Here is a 17777-nt window from a genome sequence, read left to right on the forward strand (position 1 = left end):
AGCACACACACAGGCTGCTTCCTCCAGACCTCCACCAAGGCTTTATCAGAGGCTTTCATTTTGTTCTCATTTTTACTAGCTTCCTGCTAGAGTATTGAGCCAATTGGAGAAATATTTTTAGGTCTAATCATCTGTGAGAAATCAAAGAACTGAGAGAAAAAGGTGGCTTTGAAAACCAACCGCGCTTGCACTGCCAATGAGCTCGTGAAGTGAGTGATTAAAAAATACCCCGAACAACAACAGGGTAAAAAAAAGCCCATCCAAAAACAAGGAAAAAGGAAGGTATGAGTAGGAGGAGAGTGTTGGCGATTCTAGGAGCTCTGTTCCCAGCTGCCTGTCGTGAGTGTGAGAAGGCTCAGGTAGCTCTCAGGAATGAAACCCTGCAGGTCTGTGCGATGACATACCCCTCTGCCATGGACCAGAAGATGATTCCAACACAGTTCATTACATTTCTATTTCTGACTAAGTCCATTGTTGGATTTAATGAATAAGTGATGTTTTGAGCTGGTAAACACCCTGCAGCAAATTTCCCATTTTATGTAGTGATGAACAAGCCAAAAGATTCAGGCAAGCTGTAAGTGGCCTTTAACATATGATTTCAGACTTAATTCAAAGTGGGAGGTGATCCTCAGAGCTAGCTTGAAAGTTTCTCTCACCTCCACCCCCAAAATGCAGATAAGGTTTTCACAGACTAAGCAGTGTTATCTCTAAAACAAGACGGTGACTGCTACAAATGTTGTTGGTAGTTCATTATCACAGGGAAATATCATGTATTATGAAATGTAAAAATGTCTGTTAACTATTTCACTGCAAACCCTTTTAGATACAAAATATTTCCTTTGTGTGTTTATCTCACAGTATGCACCTTACTCTTCCTGTTCCCTGAGAAGGCCAGGTTGGATAGGGCTTTGGACAGCAACCTGGTCTAGTGGAAGGTGTCCCTGCCAATGGCAGTGGGGCTGGAACTGGATAGTCTTTACGGTCCCATCCAACCCAAAATGTTCTGTGATTCTATGAGTACTGAATGCTTACCTGTCCCACACTTACCTGCTTCCATTTCCAGGCTTGACCCTCACATCTTTGATCATGCAATTACAGGCTTCCCATAGGAAACCACTCACTATACCAAAACCAGGAAATGTGAGACCGGCGCAAAAGAAAAGAACTTTAGTATCAAAACAAATCTATCCAGGGACTGCCACAAAAGCAGTGCATTTAATTTTTGCATTAAATGAATTAAAAGTCTCCCATCAAAAGGTAAACAGCTTCCACAAAACTTCTCTTTTGATATAGCATAAGCATGTCAAGGACTATCATTACTTCATTGCAAAGTATGGTTCACCTTGCAGTAGACTACACAGCAACATGGCAGAGTTAGAAAATCCCAGGTCTGAAAACACTTACTAGCTCATACTCACAAACGCTGATTTTTTTCAAAGGCTTGACAGTTGTGCTCTTTTCTGTGCTTCAGAGACAAAGAAAAATGAAGTGATAACAGCCCTCAGATGGACTTTTATGAGTCTAAAGGCCAAAAGTAATGTCTGGCACAGATTATTTAACTGGACTAAAGGAGAAAAGAATTCCCTCTGAGGCAGGGAATTCAATTTACCGTTTCCTTAAGGCTGTTGGTAGAAATGGGAGCGTGAGAGCTTGCTCTGGTATGTGATGCCACAGGAGGTTTTGCCAGTCTTGCATGTTGGCAGGGCAGACTGACCTGACGCCATAGATAGCGCTTTTCCTGCCTGTCAGAAAGAACAGAAAGGAATTGACTTTCCATCACAAAGGACTCTTCCAGGGCTTCAGTCACAGTTTGGTGTCTCTTTGTCCTTCTTTTGCAGAACCTGTCTTCCCAAGATGAAACCAAGCCCTGGAAAAGGACCAGAAACTGACAGTAATTCAGACAAGGTGAAAATGATGGTGGTTGGTTGTGGGAAGGCTCTGAAGGGCAGGGTGTCTTTCCCTATTCCCAAGGAAACATGTGCATACTGAAGAAAGGTACTTCTGGGTGCAGATTGCTTCCAAAGTCCCTGGAGGATTTACCATCTTTCTTTCTGTGTACCATGTGCCCACTTCCCTGTAACTATGGTCTTTCCACAGCCACCCTCACTATCCTGACCTCTAACTCCAACGGGACTTACAGGGGTGTGTTAATGTCTCTGTGCAACACCCCAGATTGGACACTGATGGGAAAATCTATATAAAATAAGTAACTGAATACTTCCGAGGGTAACGACATCTGCGTGTGATTACTTGTTTGGCTGCACTAGCTGAAGCGTTAGCTGCTAACTCAGCAGACTAAGTTGACAGGACTGTCTTTTCAGTTCGTTCTGGCTGCAGTTCAGGTTGTTAATAATAATCTAGAGAGCTATATAAGGCTCAGATGCTGGCTATCAGAAACCACCTTTCTCTCCATGCACTGTTACAGGAGGTGAGACTGGGGAGATGATCTTGCTGACAGTTCCCTAATTTAGCAATGAGTGGCAAGCATGTGCAGTAGAGACCTGTACCAAATCCATTATTTATTAAGCTGTTACTTAAGATACAGAATAGGTGCATTTATTTGTAGGAAAGTCTGCAAACATCTTGATTGCTGTTCTAACATATGTTTATGCATCAGAGTTAATGCTATGGAGATGCTTTGTTTTTAAACTGGGAACAAAATATCCCCTAAAAGCTAAACATCAGGCCACGTTATTATCCTTTTTCCCCAGTGCTTGTGAGAGTGCTGGGAGAACACTCGGCCAAGCTGATGGGCAGCCAAATATAATTTATGGCTTGTTTTAAACTGATTTGTTAACTTCATGAAAGGCCCTGTCAAAAAGAGCAGTCCCCTGAGCCCTAACGATGATAATAGCTATATTGCATCAGCGCTGAAAAACTCTTGGATAACAGTGAACCTATCCTGAGAAATCTTCTTAAAGTGCCTGAACATTGCATTTTCTAAAAAGAAATGCGGCTAAAGCTATTGTTTGGTAGTTCATTTTTGTCGTCTTCATCCTTTGTTGTTTTTATTTTCCACTCACTGGAATACTCTCCTGGAAGCATGAAGAGTTTTCCATGTTCCAGCTAATTAAAAATAAAGATGCATATTGTTTAGAGGAGATGCTAACAATAATATCTTTAATTTCACTTATGTACAGAGTTGAATTTGCAAGTGGGATCAACATGTTTGCGTCTGCATCAGTATGACTGACAGCAGGAAACATCTCAGATGCCTATCAGCCTTATTTCTCATCTCAGTGTCTCGCTTAGGCACACTGTGTGCTGTGTGTGGCTGTGTTGTTCCAAGCTCCCTTATGCAAGAGCAAGACACATGTGCCCTGACATGGACTTGGTGCACATCACACTCACATCTTAGGTGCTTGCGCTACCATACCCCAGCTCTTCTGCCACTGTCCTCCTTGCCCCTGTCCCATGACTGCCCTCCTGGCCCAGTCTTGCCCCTGCCTGGCTGCGACAACAGGTAACACAGCTGCAAAAGAGCATCAACTCTGTCAAGTCTTCTCTCCTCATTCCACTTTTTAACAGTTTTGTCTTCATTGAGTTCAGTTTTGTTTTTTCACTGGATGAAGTTCTTCCTGGTGGAACTGCAGTGCTTCAGCCAGAATATTTTCTTTTAAAATTTGGTAATAGATACATAGAATGGTTTGGGTTGGAAAGTACCTTAAGATCATCTAGTCCAACCTGACTGCTATGGGCAGGGATGCCTTGCACTACACCATGTTACCCAAGGCTCTGTCCAGCCTGGCCTTGAACACTGCCAGGGATGGAGCATTTACTACTTCTTTGGGCAACCCCTTCCAGGGCCTCACCATCCTCACAGTAAAGAACTTCTTCCTTATATCTAAACTAAACTTCTCCTGTTTAAGTTGAAACCCACTGCCTCTTGTCCCATTGCTACAATCCGTGATGAAGAGTCCTTCTCCAGCATCTTTGTAGGCCTACAATCCCTGATTTTACAGGTCTTCTCATCTCTCCCCTACTCTTACCTGAACCCATGCCCCATTTACTCCAGTGCAGCTCTGCAAGTTTTCATGATCCTGAGTATTTTTCTGACTTGAAATAGTCTTGACATTGCTAAATATTAGGCTAGTGAAATCCTAGCTTACAGATAAAATGATAGAATTATAAATATGCTCTTGTCCAAGCACATAACAATGACTGAGTCTGAATGTGACAGTTTAGATGTCTGGTTTCCTCCCACCACCGTGGGAAAAGGAAGCTGCTTCTGTGCTTAGACAGCAGCGATTACTTCCTACATCTGTGTGGTGAAGAGGGGGTCAGCCCCTCCTCGGCTCTGCAGCTCCAGAGAAACAGGGGTGCAGTGGCTCTGGCTCTGCAACCTGGCACCTATGTGTGTCCAGGGGCCCTTTGCAGACACACACTGGCCCTTGAAGGCTTTCAGTTACAAAGCTTAAAATAGGTTAGGGAAGGAGGAGAAAGAAAGTCTTGCAAACTGCTGGGACTGCAAGACTGGGAGATCAGCCCAAGCTCAGGCAAAGCAAGTCCACAGCCCTATGGCCTTCACAAGGGTGTTTTCTTGATCAGGGTCTGTGTTTTTGTGAAACTGAGGGAAAATAGTTGTATAAAAATGGCATGTCCTGTTCCTCCTTTCTAGGAAAGCACAGAACAAAAATACAATCCAGTTTGCAGACAGTGAGAAAAAAAAAACAACCCAACTATGTATTTTAAGGCAGAATTTCTGTTTTGTACAATTTCTTGTGGAGAAGAATTCCCAGTATTAATAAACGAGCCCAAACTGGAACCATTAAAACAAGTGAGACTTCTGTCATTTACTTCAGGCTTAGCAGGTTTTGATACACGTCATAAACAATTACAGTAATTTTCTTTTACCATCTAAACAGTGAAAGTGCTGTGCAACCCACACAGCTAGGTTCTTGTTTTCTGTGAGCAAAGTAGATCTCGCTTCCTTTCTTGGTAGGTACAGCTGGGCAGAAGTTGCATAGTTCGATGTCTTTGCTGAACCAGGAAAGAACACTGGATTTTGGACCCACAAAAAATACTCAATGTTGGGTTTTTTTTCCTCTCTTGGAGGTAAACTATTGTTTGTTGTTCATTGTGCTTATTTTTTCTCTTTTAAAGGTTATTTTTTGACCGTTTGCGTTCCACAAACATCAGGAAGGATACTGTGGTTAACATGTGGTTGCAGTGCTGGAAAGGGGCAATACAAATTACAATCTCAGATTCTATGTTTTATTGTCTCTCACCAATAATCACATTAGACCTGCACAGACTGAACGTAAAGATATTGTAACAAACTTTTAAAGCATTTTATAACAATCAGCCACATAAACTCAGTTTGAATGTTGAACTGCGTCTACAGGCAAAACATCACAATGACAAAAAAACCTATTGGAATTTAGTAATTCTATTGATGCAAGAATCACATTACATCTATTTCACCTGTTGTGGCTTGTAAAGAGGAATGGAGTTATGCAGAAACCTTTTATTATCATTAAAATCGTAACTCAGATTTGCAACTACACTATTTTATGTAGTGGCTTTTAATATTCTGAGGATGGAACTGGATTTTTGTGTCCCTTGTACCCCAATCTTGAAAATAGCGTGGGAATTCAGGTATAGGGAAACACTTCCCATAACTGACCCTTTGGAGAAGGCTGAACAGGAAGGTACCTTCTCGTGTGCAGGATATTGTTAAGAAGCTTTTTCTATGCTACACCCAGTGAAACTTGTTTGAAAGAGCCTTGCTAGGCCAGAACATCAGATGCTGCATACCAGTCACAGCTCTTCAATCAGCCAGTCAGCTGCTAGCCTCAATTCTCTCTTTGGTCCTGTGCAATACAGCAAAGGTTAAAGCATAGGAAACGCTCAGCGGGGTAACTTTATCTTTGTTTTGAAATCATATAATCTCTTCAAGAAGCAGATATACCTGGGAGAGTCAGGCAGAGCTGTTTGAGCTGGGGAGACTTGCCTGGGTGCAGTGAGGAGCAGGGATTATTGCCAGTGCTTGTAGTGGAGCTCAGAAGGGATGATCCCAGCAGGGCCAGTCAGGATAGGGCTCGGAACAGCCTGGTCTAGTGGAGGGTGTCAATGCTTGTGGCACGGGGTTGGAATTACGAGATCTTCAAAGGTCCCTTCCAGCCCAAACCATTCTGTGATCACTTGGAGGAGTGGACAAGGCAGCAGCTTTGGGGTTTCTGAAACGAAGGCCACGGTGTCCAAAGGTGATGCAGTCTCGGGGCCTGCAAGGAACTGTTTTGTTGGGTTTTTTTTTTCCTTTTATTTTTTTGTTAAAGGCGGGTTTGTGATCCTGGAGCTCACAATTCCCGGCTGACAGGCTCAGACGTTTATTCCGCAGGCTGCTCGGGGATTGCCGCCCGCGGCCTTCCCGGGAAAGGCTGTCGGGAGCGTTCACTCGTGCCAGGCAGGGGGAGGCCGGGCCTATCTCATTAAGCCACCCCTCGCCTTCGGCTTTCCTACTTATGTCGGTGCCCTCTGCCTTACCGGCACCGGCCCAGCAGGCCGTGGGCCGCCGCCCCCACCCACAATATGGCGCGTCGGGCCGGGTCGAGTCCCCCCACCACCTTGTCCCTGCCAGCCCTTCTGTCCACGAGGGCCCCACTCTACCTACCTGGAGGCCCACCTCTATGGTCAGGGGCGCGGCGGCAGGGGGCGGGCGCTGCCCGGCCCCTCCATGTGACGGCCGCGGCGGGGCGGGGCCTGTCCGGCGGGGGACGCGGCGGGCCGGGCCGGGCTGGCGGTTGGAGCGACTCCCCTTTGTGTCTGGAGCTGACGGGGCCGCTGGTGCTGTTGGGGCGGGCCGGCGGGAGGGGGAGCGAGCCGCGGCGGGGCGGTGGCAGCGGACCTCCGGCCCTCGGCACCCGCCCGCAGCCGGCGACTGGCAGGGGAAGGAGGCGGAGCGGCGCGGAGCTGGCAGCGCGGAGGGGCTGAGCCTTTCCTCGGGCGAGCGGAGACTTGAGGGGTTAGAGGAGGCCGGGCTAGGCCGGGGGGCTGCCTGGCGCTGTGGAAACTCGGGGAGGGAGGCGGAGGAGCGGGAACGCCGTCCCCCGACGCGGGGAAGGGCCTCGGCCGCGCTCCCGCCCGCGGAGGGCAGCCGGGTGCCCTCGCAGCTGGAGTCGCCGAGGAGGGGCCTCGCTCCCGCAGCCCCGCGATCCGGGCCCCACCTTTGTCGGGGTGACCGGCGGTGGCGTCGCTTCTGTGGCGGGGGGCGCGCGGTGGAGCCCGCCCGGCGCGGGAGGCAGATGGGCCGGGATGCAGGCGCAGCACTCGCCGTGAGAGCGGATCCGATCGCGCCTCGCCTCGGAGGGACTGAGGGTATCGCCGCCGCCTTCCCGGGAGCGTGAGGCAGAGAGCAGGGGCGGTGAGAAGACAGAGACCTTTAACGGGATGGGACGCGGCTTTACCGTGAGCCCGTAGAGCCTGTCGTGACCGTGCCCCGGTCAGCCGGCGAGGGCTGCTCTGACTGACATTGCTGTAGACGCGGGCTCGCGTCTGGATATGTTTCCTCCTCAACCGGGCTGTTTCTTCGATATCGTGAAGCTGCGTGGGAAATAAGCCTGGTTCCCAGTTCGGTCGGGAGCGTGCAGCCGTTCCCCGGCGGGGGGACATGCCTCGGGGCTGGGAGGCAGGAGCAGGCGCTTCCCCTGGGTCCGCGGAGCCGTGCCGACTCCCCAGGCATGAAGGCAGGCGGGTGTAATGGAGTAAGAGCGAAGACGGCTCCTCTCATCTGCCATTTGCCTTTCCAGACGGGATTGTAAACCGAGAGAGTTGAGGAAGGCTGTGCGAAAGAAGGAGGAAATTCCTCTCGTCGGGTTCCCACCCCCCCTTTCTTTTATTTCTTTTAATTTTTTTCCCTCGTCCTGCCTCGAACCTCGGCTTCCCCAGGTATGACTGCTTCACTGCAGCACCTTGTGCTGGTGCTCCTGCTCTCCAGTGCCACCCTGCTGCTCAGCACTGCGGCTGGTAAGTAGCCAGTGGGTGTAACGAACTGGCCATTTTGGCAGAGGGAGATGGGGGTGGGGTCGGCTGGTATTCGGGCACATCTGGGTCTCCTTATAAAGTGGTGTGCATCTATTCCAGCCCGATAAAGTTTTCGAAATCCCGGTATATGTTAAGCGTCTCGGAGAATAAAACCTGCTTTATTGTGTAAATGACCCGCATTCAAGACGTATGCTTTGCCTAAATCTGCATCTCTTGTCTAAGAACTTATTTCAATTTTGGAAAAATACATAATCTTTTTGTTTTGCATACCTCGCCCTTTGTAAGGTAATGCAGGAATTTTTAATATATATTTTAATCGTCAGCAGAACTGTGCCCGTTTCGCTGTGGGATCTTTGGGCACAGCCATTTTTAATTTTATCACCATTGGTGCTTTTAGGGGCCTTAAACATGTGCTGCAGTTTTATACCATTTCCTTTTCTTGGAAGAGGGATCTGAAGCAGAAATGTGGGTATTCCTATCACAATTATAGAACGGTAATACAAGACTCCATTGAGGAATGTTGAAAGGTCTTGAAGAGTATTCTTTTTCTAAAAAAGAAGTTGGAAGCATGCATGTTAAGAGCGTCCTTATTCATGTTTTTGGACACTCTAGCCTATTTTTAATTTTGCTCGGAAGCTCAGTGTCGGCTATGTAGGATGTTTGGCCGTGATACTGCAGGAGAGATGTGTATTTGTCTGGCATCCTTTGGTTTTCTGTCATGGTGACAAGATTAGCATGTTGGAGCCTTCTGAGTGTTACCCAGCTTTGTTAGGCACTAATACCGATTGCTCTTTAAAGTGTGAATTTCCCAGCAGTTTTGGGAGACTCTTAGGACTTTCGTGTCTTTTTACTAATCGGGATCTAATTTTTTTTTAGTGTTATTTTTGTAATCTAATGTGCATAATTCATAAATGAATCTTTGTAAGAAAATTGCTGCATCTTGCTAAGATGACCCACCAAGCTGATGGCAGTTTCCATCAGTGAGGTCTTAAACTGGAATTATTTGTCAAAGTTGAAGATACTTGGTGTCATTAGGAAAATCCTGTAAATTATACATGTTTAGGCAGTTTCTTCATCCCTCTGACTGGATAGTTCCTGATTTTCTTGCTTTGCTTTTTAAGAGGTTTCTCTCAGGAAGATATTTAAATGAAAAGATTGATGCTGCCTGTATCATCCTGACCTTTGACTGCCATTATTTTAGTCGGATGTCTGCAGCGTCTCTCTGTGGTAGTTTCTGTGGAGTGGTTTCTTTTTTTCTTTTTTTTTTTTCTTTCCTTTTTTTTCCCTTTTTTTTTCCTGGAGGAAGGGACTTTTGAAGGTCAAAAATCTCAGGATTAAAGCACATATTAATTAAAATGCTCAGTATCTCAACTCTTCTTTCAGATATGATTTTTAACAAGTGTAGGCTTTTTTTCCCCTTTGTGAAAAGTCTGGTGAGTTAGTGATTTCTCTGCCCTGCTGGAGAAGGGTTTCTAAAGGAGCAAGTAGGGATTTGAACCAGGCCAAGGGCTGGGCAGGTGTGGTACGAGCCCATTTGCACGATTTTGACAATCCACCTCAATCCTGACCTGGCAACAGTATTCTTGGTGCTTCAGTTCTGGTTTTCCCTTGTTAAAAGGGTATTAATGATGCCAGCTTGTTTGTTGTTTTGTGACTAGGAATGTAATTTCCCACTATGATTTATTTCTTAATTGTTAAATTTTAACAATCCACATGTTAAAAAAGCCTTGCTCATAATCCTCTGTAAAAGTAATTACACGAATGATTTAAGCTTTAGTTAAAGTAACTAATGGTTGATTTTAAGTTTACACTGTATTTCAGAAAAAAATATGTCTATACATGGGGAAGCTACACTAATGTGTAATTCTGCCCTTTTATGTTCATGAAAGAGCCAACACTCTTTCTTCTCTTCCCCTCCCCCAGAGTATGAACTATATGCTCCCATCAGAGTGAAAATGCTGCCTTTGTAGCTTTGAAACCCCCTACCAATTCTTACTTCTGATTAGTGAATGGATACTGTATCTCAGCAGTGTATAGAATTGAGTGTTTATAAATGCAAAGTCATGACATCAGAGGGGAAAGTATTTTCATAACAGGTTTGTAAATTTCTGTCTGGAGGAGAATATCTGGACCTCCCTGGGGAGAGAGCTCCACGAAGACCTGGGCTTATTATGGGCAGGAAAGGAAAGATGATGACAAAAAAAAAATCTGAACAGTGAGGCTTAGATGACAGTTTGACTCATAATCTGGAATAGAAATGAAGAAAAAGAAGGTGGTTCTTCCTTCACATTTGTAATTGAAGATACAATAAAGAACTAGCTCTGGATTCAGAATTATTTCATGATTATTAAGGGGGAAGTATTATTGGCTTCCTCCATAAAATCCAGGTCTTAATAAGTATCTGGTAGCTCTGTACTTAGATCATATATTAGGTTTTGTAAAGAGAAACACTACAGTGAGAATATTTTACCAATACTAATTTTAGGTAAAAATTTGAGGGGGTTAAAAAATTATATTGGGGAAAAAAAAAGGTGTGTGCTACTTTGTTCTTTATTTTTCAAATTACTTGAAATGCCTCTTTCTAGATATTCCTTTTAAAACTATGAGACATATTTACATGCCCTTATATTTTAGAGGATTCATATTAATTCAGTGTTACTTGTGAGGGTTGTACCTGAAGCGATGGTTGGTGAACCTTTCAGCTGTTTCCCAGTATTGCTAAAGAATTTTGTTTGGGTGTTTGTGTAGACTTGATATTAAAGATACAATCTTTCCCTGCTTCACTCGATTGCCTTGTGTGATATGCAGTACTAAACCACTTTTCCTTCTTTATACATACCCAGGGTAGACAGCATTCCATTGTCTAATGTGTAAATTGTTTGCGGAAAGTATGAAGTGAAAATTAAAGCAAACAGAATATGCTTTTATGTTTGGGAATCTTTTCATAAGTCTCTATCTGCGTGGCTCAGCAGGGCCTCAAGATTTTCAGTGTGAATGGAATTAGATAGAGGTTGAAGTATTTTTTTTAATGATATTTTAATTATTAATTGAAATGAGTGAACTGAAGCATCTTTATCCAATTCTGTCTTGCCACTTAAAGTTACTTTCGTATCTCAACATAATTAATTTGAAATATGAATTGTGTGACATGAGGGAAAGCCTCCTTTGGCTATTCAACTAGGATTTTCTAGTTCACCGTTTTGAATTAGTAATTGACTTTTTGTATCTTGCATATTAAACAGGGTTGTTGGGGGCTTTTTTTAACCGCACCCCAGTTTCTGCTTCTCATTCAGATGTAATATAAAATTTAAACTTGTTTTTCTGTTTGACTTGGGAGCTGTCTCAGAAATACTAGCCTAGCAGATGGAAACAGACTGTTTGCTTGAGGAACACGACTGGTATGCTTAATGGATAACCACACATACAAGTGCAGCCTGTATGCCAGACTAGGGCTTCGTTAACTGTGTGGTTGTGTAAAGAAATAGTGTGGCTCTGAAAGCGCAGGATTCTGCACAGAGCCATTTACCCCACTGAGAAGAGCCTTTTTTCCATTAGGTAAACCAGCCTGTATGAACCTCTCTGATATTTCATCTAAGCTCTTCCAGTTTCCAAGCAAACCTCCGTACTTCTGTACTGCACTGTGCAGTGTAGGCACAACCTGTGAGGAAGTGGAAGCTACACTTATCCAATGGCCAAGGAGCCCAAATTTCAAGCCCTGACACATGGCACAGGTACCTCTCTTCAGTATGAATGGTTTTACCCTCAAAAGAATCAAGGTTGGCTAAATTGTCAGCCTATGCTTCTCTGATGAAGGAAGGCAAAATTCACTTCACCTTGGACAAAAAGGGAAGCAGAGCTGTGTTTCTTATAATTCTTATGGTGAACTTTGTATAAAGTGGTTGTTTTGATAACATCTCTCTAGCATGTATTATGATCTCTAAAAAACCTTCTGTTGACCATTACACCATTGTGCCCCCGCCTTTTTATGTTCCTAAAGTATTTCTCAATAGTCTGTATAGTTGGTGCCATTGTTTGCTTGGCAGTTGCCACCTTCCCCTGCTTTTCTCCCCAGAGGAATGAGAATGTTGGTACGTTAGGTTTCTTCGGTTTCTTCAGAAATGTTTTATTGCTACCAATAGAGTGCGTGGCTTACTGTCACTGGAGCTGTATTGTGTTTTGGACTCAGTCTGGCTGCACCATGAATATGTGCTGTCATTTTCAGAGCAGAATCTAATTTCCCCAGCCAGGGCTGTAAATGATGTGTAAAGTTTCATTTGGAACAAAGTGTTTATGCCCTGAATAAAACAGCCTTGGTGTTGGGTATGACTGGCATCTGTGCATAGCTTACAAGCAGTTTTAAGCATTTATTTTATTAAGCTTGTAGACTTGGTGGAACTGCTCACTGCTTGAATTTGAATTAAAAGTAAGTGAAATGGAAGAACTGTTCTCCAAACACAAACGTTTCAGTACTCAAACTGATTTTTGTGGGGTCCTTTTTTTCTGGTTGATACTGTTCTGGGCTTGTTTTTTCTTTCTCTGAACCATAAATTCACAGAAGTGTAAGACTGGAAGTGATTTCTGTTTCCTCTGTGGTCTGGTTGCATAAGTACAGATAACAGTGTTTGCCTAACATCTCTGAAATCTCCAGTGAAGAGGGATTTCGCGGTCTGTCTAGGTAGTTTGTCCTGTTATAGTGCTTAATGATCATGTTTTTCATAATACAACAGTAGTAGGGGGTTTTTTTTCCCTTCTATTCTAATGCTAGATTGTTTAAGATACACCTAAAGTAATATGTGGCAATGCATCTGGACACGTAGTGTGGAGTACACACGCAGACACTTGGCAGGGAACATCAGTCTGATAAGTTTGTGTGTTGAAGGCTAGTGTCTCAAACTTGGCTATAGGAATTTGCAGTGGGAAGCTTGAGGTGATGATCAATGCTTTAAAATGAAATTTTTGCAATTTAAAAACTTGTGCTCTTCCTAAAATTTTGATTACTGACGGTACCCTCCTGCTGGTGGTTGCAGAGCTGGAAGCTGGTCTGAGCGGCAGGAGTGGAGTCTGATAGCTGAGGTTGGTCTGGGTGTGTGACCAGGAGGAAGAAAGGCTAGCAAGACAGGAGAGATTGGAAAGGATGAAGGATTCAATCTGGCTTGCAGTGGGATGAAAACCAAGGCGTGTTAGAGAGCCAGAGAGAGATAGTGTGTTAACTTTGTCAGACTTCTTTGCAGTTATGTGGTGGAATGAAGCTTTTGTGCTGGGGGAAAGAAAGAAAGAATAGTTGTGGGTAGCAGTTTTGGAGATTTTTGTGTTCTGTCTTATGAGAATGAATGAGACCTCTAGTCATTTAGATAAGGCCTTCATTCTTCTTGTTTTGCTTCATTCTCCTGAGTTTGGAAACCACAAGGTCTTTGGGTGGTGATGGCATTTTATTCCAAGTCATCATTCTTGGGTTTGCAGCAAAATCACATATTTTGTTTTGAAGTGTCTACCTTCTGCAGCTTTCAGTACTTTGTGTTTTTTCTTTTGTTTCTTATTTCTGTGAGAGAGGAAGGGAAAAAATAGGCACTTTGGACACAGAAGACTGTCATTGCCATCTGTGAACCCTTCCATCTCCACCGTTAACTTTTGAATCTGCTGGCCAATTTCTGCCATATGTGAAAGATGCTATCTTTCACATCTCTCCAGAGATTAATTTGCTACTGTTTTAATGCAAATTAGGAACTGAATAGAGGAGACCGTTTCAAGGTAGAGGTTTCCCAAGGGGGAAACAGAGCAGAACTCAGACCAGGTAATTCCCTTTGCTTAGAAGTGGCTGCCAGGGATCCTGGCAAGTATGCTGGTGCATACACTGCTCTGGACAAGGCACAGTATATTTAGTCTTCTGTTCACTTTGCGTGCCGCAAGAGATTTCGGGGAGAACTGGGCATCCCTTCTGTGCGATGGGTGGGAGTTGGGTAAGAAGTATGGGAGAAGGGGCACATTTATAGGCAATAGCCTGCTGGGTGTGGAACAGCTAATGTTTCTGAGACGAGGTAGTGGGCAATCTTTTAAACTGAACTTCCAAAACAATGTGCAAATCACTTTACTGGATGGCTGTCATCCATTTACGACTTCACAGTGTGTATGAGTAACTTGGAGTTTATGGTATGCGTTATTTTTCACACTTTCAAAACTGGATTTAATTGACTATCGTGATATAAACTTACTTTAGTTCAGATATCCCATACATTAAAGTTCCTTATGATCTTCTTTCAGCAGTGGTGTAATATATGCTTTTCCTGTGGTCCCTTTGACTGTTTTGTTACATACTGTATTTGCTTGAATCTGTGAGGCGCATTAAAATAATTTTATTATTTGTGTTAAGCAGTACTAGTGGAAAGGCAACCTTCTGGGTTGGAGTAAATGGCAGACAGTGACACAGCTAGTGGTATAGTGAACCTCTGAGCTGCTGTACTGTTACCAGCAAGCGGGTTAGGTAGCTGCACAGCAGCTTACTATTACATTTAGCCAAAAGCTGATACTCCATTTATACTCCTTGTTCTGCTATATATACTTTTCTGTTTTGAGTTGTAAGCAGAATGAGAAAATATGGTAAGAGGCTTTTTTTTTGAGATGCCTGTAAGTATAGTATGTCATATATGTTAATTGGGCTCCTTAAGTTATACAGGAGAGAATGCAGTACTTAATATCAAAGTATCTGGTGTTGGCAGTGTCATCTGCAGCTCATCATTCATGACATGAAGTACATTTCCCTCTGCATAAGTCACAAAGGTCAGCTTCACCTGGTGTGAGAAGTGTTAACATAGTTCAGTGACAAGAATGACTGACTAAACATATTCTGCTCCTCTTGCTTTTGCCTTATCAGACTTAGTTTGGCTTGGTTTCTGTTAAAAGTGAAATGATTTATTTCTGCAATCAGAGGGCATGGGTACAAATATTTGGAGCAAAACTCCTAGACCATCCTTACTGGAGAATCTTACTTAGGTTTTCCAAGAAGTGAAACTAATCCACAATCCATTGCTATTTTGAAATTTGTGAAGAGTTGACAAACATCTGAAGAAAAATAATGGGTCGTGTTACTGTTCCAGCTATTTTCTATAGTAATGATTATATTAAATGATCTTACAGGGGTCTGTTTAGTTGTCCACTTCTAAAAGATGTTTGCCTTTGTTAGTCATGGTGTGGTTCTATTGTAGTTAGTTTGTTTCTTAATCTACTTGAAAATGAATCCTTCCTTCTGATGCTATCCTTCAGAGAGAAGTCAATAAATCTGTTGGGGGCTTTGTGTTCCTGTGCCTTCTAAGTTGCAAAAATCTTTGTGTGGTCATGCTATGCAGTTGAACTTTGCCAGTCCTTTTGTTTGTTTAAAACCTAAACAGTAGACGTTATTTTTCTGTATTTATTTGCAGGCAAGGGAACTTCTTAACTGAAGATTAGGTAGGTTTGTGATCACCAGTTATTAAATATAAATTGTCATTAGATTTAGCTGTCTGATACATGATATGTAGAGCCAATATAGTAATCTGAAGAAAACTAAGACTGTAGTAGGGAAATTACAGCACCTATCTTCTTAGTTAGAGTGTGGTGCTGCCATATATATGCAAAGCAGGCACTTAGCCCAAGAACAATCTTTCTGTATGAAAATAATTTCAGTTGCAATCAGAGAAGGATAAAAGGAACCTTGTAATGAAGTTTGTCTGGATGCCACCATGGTGTTGGTGTCTTATGTCTGCATGTTTAAAGTTCCTTGCCTTTATTTCTAGCTGTAATGGCCTAGGTCTGGGAGCTGCAGCTGAAGCAGCTGCCATGATTGAAATAGCCACACAGGCTTGGGCTGTGCCAGCTGTAACAGGAGACAAGCGCTGGGTCCAGGGCACACACTCCTGTCTCACAGGGCTTGCTGCTGGTATTTGAGTAGGACTCGGCTGAGAAGTGGAAGAACTTGTTCCAGCCTTTTGCGCTATTCTTACTCTGCTTTGCAGGCTGGGATGAGTGACTCAGTGAATCTAAATGAGTGAAAAAAAGATGTGGAAACAGTAGTGTAAATCATTCCTCATGCCCACTGTAGCAGTGTTTGGATCTCTCTCTAAACTTTTTTTTATATAGAACATAATGCAAATCCCTAATTCTAGTGTGTGTTGCATAGATACAGTGAAGATGACTTGTGATACATATGTGTGTATGTATACATGTGTGAGCATACCAATCTGCCTCACTGTTAAAGCCTAATATTTTAATATTAGCAAATTAGCTGTTTGCCTGGTGTTCTCAATTTCCAAGAAGTCCTTATAAACAGCTTATTTTGTGTGACTGGTAAACTTTATACTTATTAATTACATCCAGATTCTACCAGAACCTGTTAAATAATTTCTCTTTTAGTTATACGAAGATGAATCTGGCCTAATTAAATTTTAGTTAAATTTAGTCTGTAGTAGTTAATGCTGTTGCAGCAGAACACAATTATTTGGCCACAGTTGTTTAACATTGTTTTAGCTAAGAATTCAAAATCTAGTCAATGTTTTTTTCCTGATTTGTTTTTTTTTTTTTTTTTTCCCAGTACAAACTTAGAGTATCTTAAATGGCAAATAGAGAGACTTTCTTTGCTTTTATTGTTTCCTGTCAGAGAAGTAGTACCATTAATGAAGCTGTCAGCAAATTTAGCTTCCCTTATTTTAAGAAGTAGTGGAATAGAATGTTTGTGTGCAAAACAAATGAAACCCTAATTACTATTTTACTTTTCTGTATGCAGACTATATAATGCTACCCAGAATTGAAGATGCAGCCTTTGGGCACAGGAATATGCAGTCCACATGTGACACAACATAGTAAATGAATTAAAAATGGGGAGAAAGTGTGTAAAATAAGGAAGAATAGTGATACAATAATAATATAATAACTCAAATCCATGGTTTCACTTTGAGAATGCTAGAATTCTTTTTTTTCTCCCTTTCCCATGTGCAGAAAAGAAAAAATAAAAAGGCAGTGAGGTCCTAAAGTTCAAAGACACTTGAATAATAACTAGTGCTACAATATATGAGACTAGCAAGCATATTCTTAGCATAAGTCGCTGCGCTGAGGAAATCTAGAGGAGTTAAAGACGGACTGCAGTAAAAGGGATGTCAGATTGGGTCCTGCTGAGGAATGGAAGGGTTAAATGTGAAAGCAGCTATTCAGATGTCATGTACTTTAAAGCAGTCATCAAAACAAAGTCCTTCATCTTGAAGCAAGCGTATGTCTGCAAAAGAAGGCAGATACTGTCAAAGTGATATCATGGACAACAACTTGATTTTCTCAGCTGGTTTCAGAAGGGTGGGAGAAGGGTTAGTAACAAAAGAGCTGAGCTGAGAACATAATAAGGTATGCAGAGGAATAAAGAATGGGCTTTTAACATGGTGTAAGCAAAACTGTGAAAAGAGTCGGTGATCCAATAATCGGGGAAGAAGAGAGGCAGAAAAGTCAAAAAGCACCACGGTTAGTTAAGATTCTTATTAAAATTGGGGAACCAGTTGAGAAGAATGGTGAATTATGTGTAGCACACAGAGCAATTTGCGTGACACTTACTTCTTCTGTATGTTCTGATAAAGAAGGAAGCTTGCACTAGCTGAGAAAGCATCTGGAATTGCCAGTAAATCCAGAATATGTCCCCAGGAATTGTGTCTGAACTGCATGGTGCGTAGCTAGTATCTGTCAAAATAGCAGCACGAATTTGCACTCGAACTTCTGGGAGTGTTTTGAAACCAATGAAAACTAAAATTTTAACTTAAAAAAAAACATGTGGCAAATAATGCAGA

The 17777-nt window shown here is 42.9% G+C and overlaps 1 protein-coding gene and 1 long non-coding RNA gene across 4 annotated transcripts in view; one reads left to right on the forward strand and one right to left on the reverse strand.

The window, feature by feature from the left end:
- Positions 1-5593: 5593 nt before the first annotated feature.
- LOC130604910 (uncharacterized) lies at positions 5594-6735 on the reverse strand. The gene is made up of 3 exons (XR_008973554.1): positions 6614-6735; positions 5950-6179; positions 5594-5805 (listed from the first exon to the last, which is right to left on the reverse strand). It is a non-coding gene; the product is annotated as an uncharacterized LOC130604910 (long non-coding RNA).
- A 170-nt stretch (positions 6736-6905) lies between these two features.
- BMPR2 (bone morphogenetic protein receptor type 2) overlaps positions 6906-17777 on the forward strand; it is a 104299-nt gene continuing 93427 nt past the window's right edge. For 2 of the 3 annotated variants that reach the window (XM_057419873.1, XM_057419874.1), the window contains exon 1: positions 6906-7965. In XM_057419873.1, the coding sequence (XP_057275856.1) occupies positions 7890-7965 (76 nt within the window). In that variant the 5' untranslated portion in view covers positions 6906-7889. The remainder of the gene's footprint in view (positions 7966-17777) is intronic. The other variant, XM_057419872.1, reaches the window with a different exon arrangement.

This window comes from Pezoporus wallicus, unplaced genomic scaffold (assembly GCF_028554395.1).
Source record: "Pezoporus wallicus isolate ANWC-B61680 ecotype Strahan unplaced genomic scaffold, APGP_CSIRO_Pwel_v1 contig_4710, whole genome shotgun sequence".
Lineage (NCBI taxonomy): Eukaryota > Metazoa > Chordata > Aves > Psittaciformes > Psittacidae > Pezoporus > Pezoporus wallicus.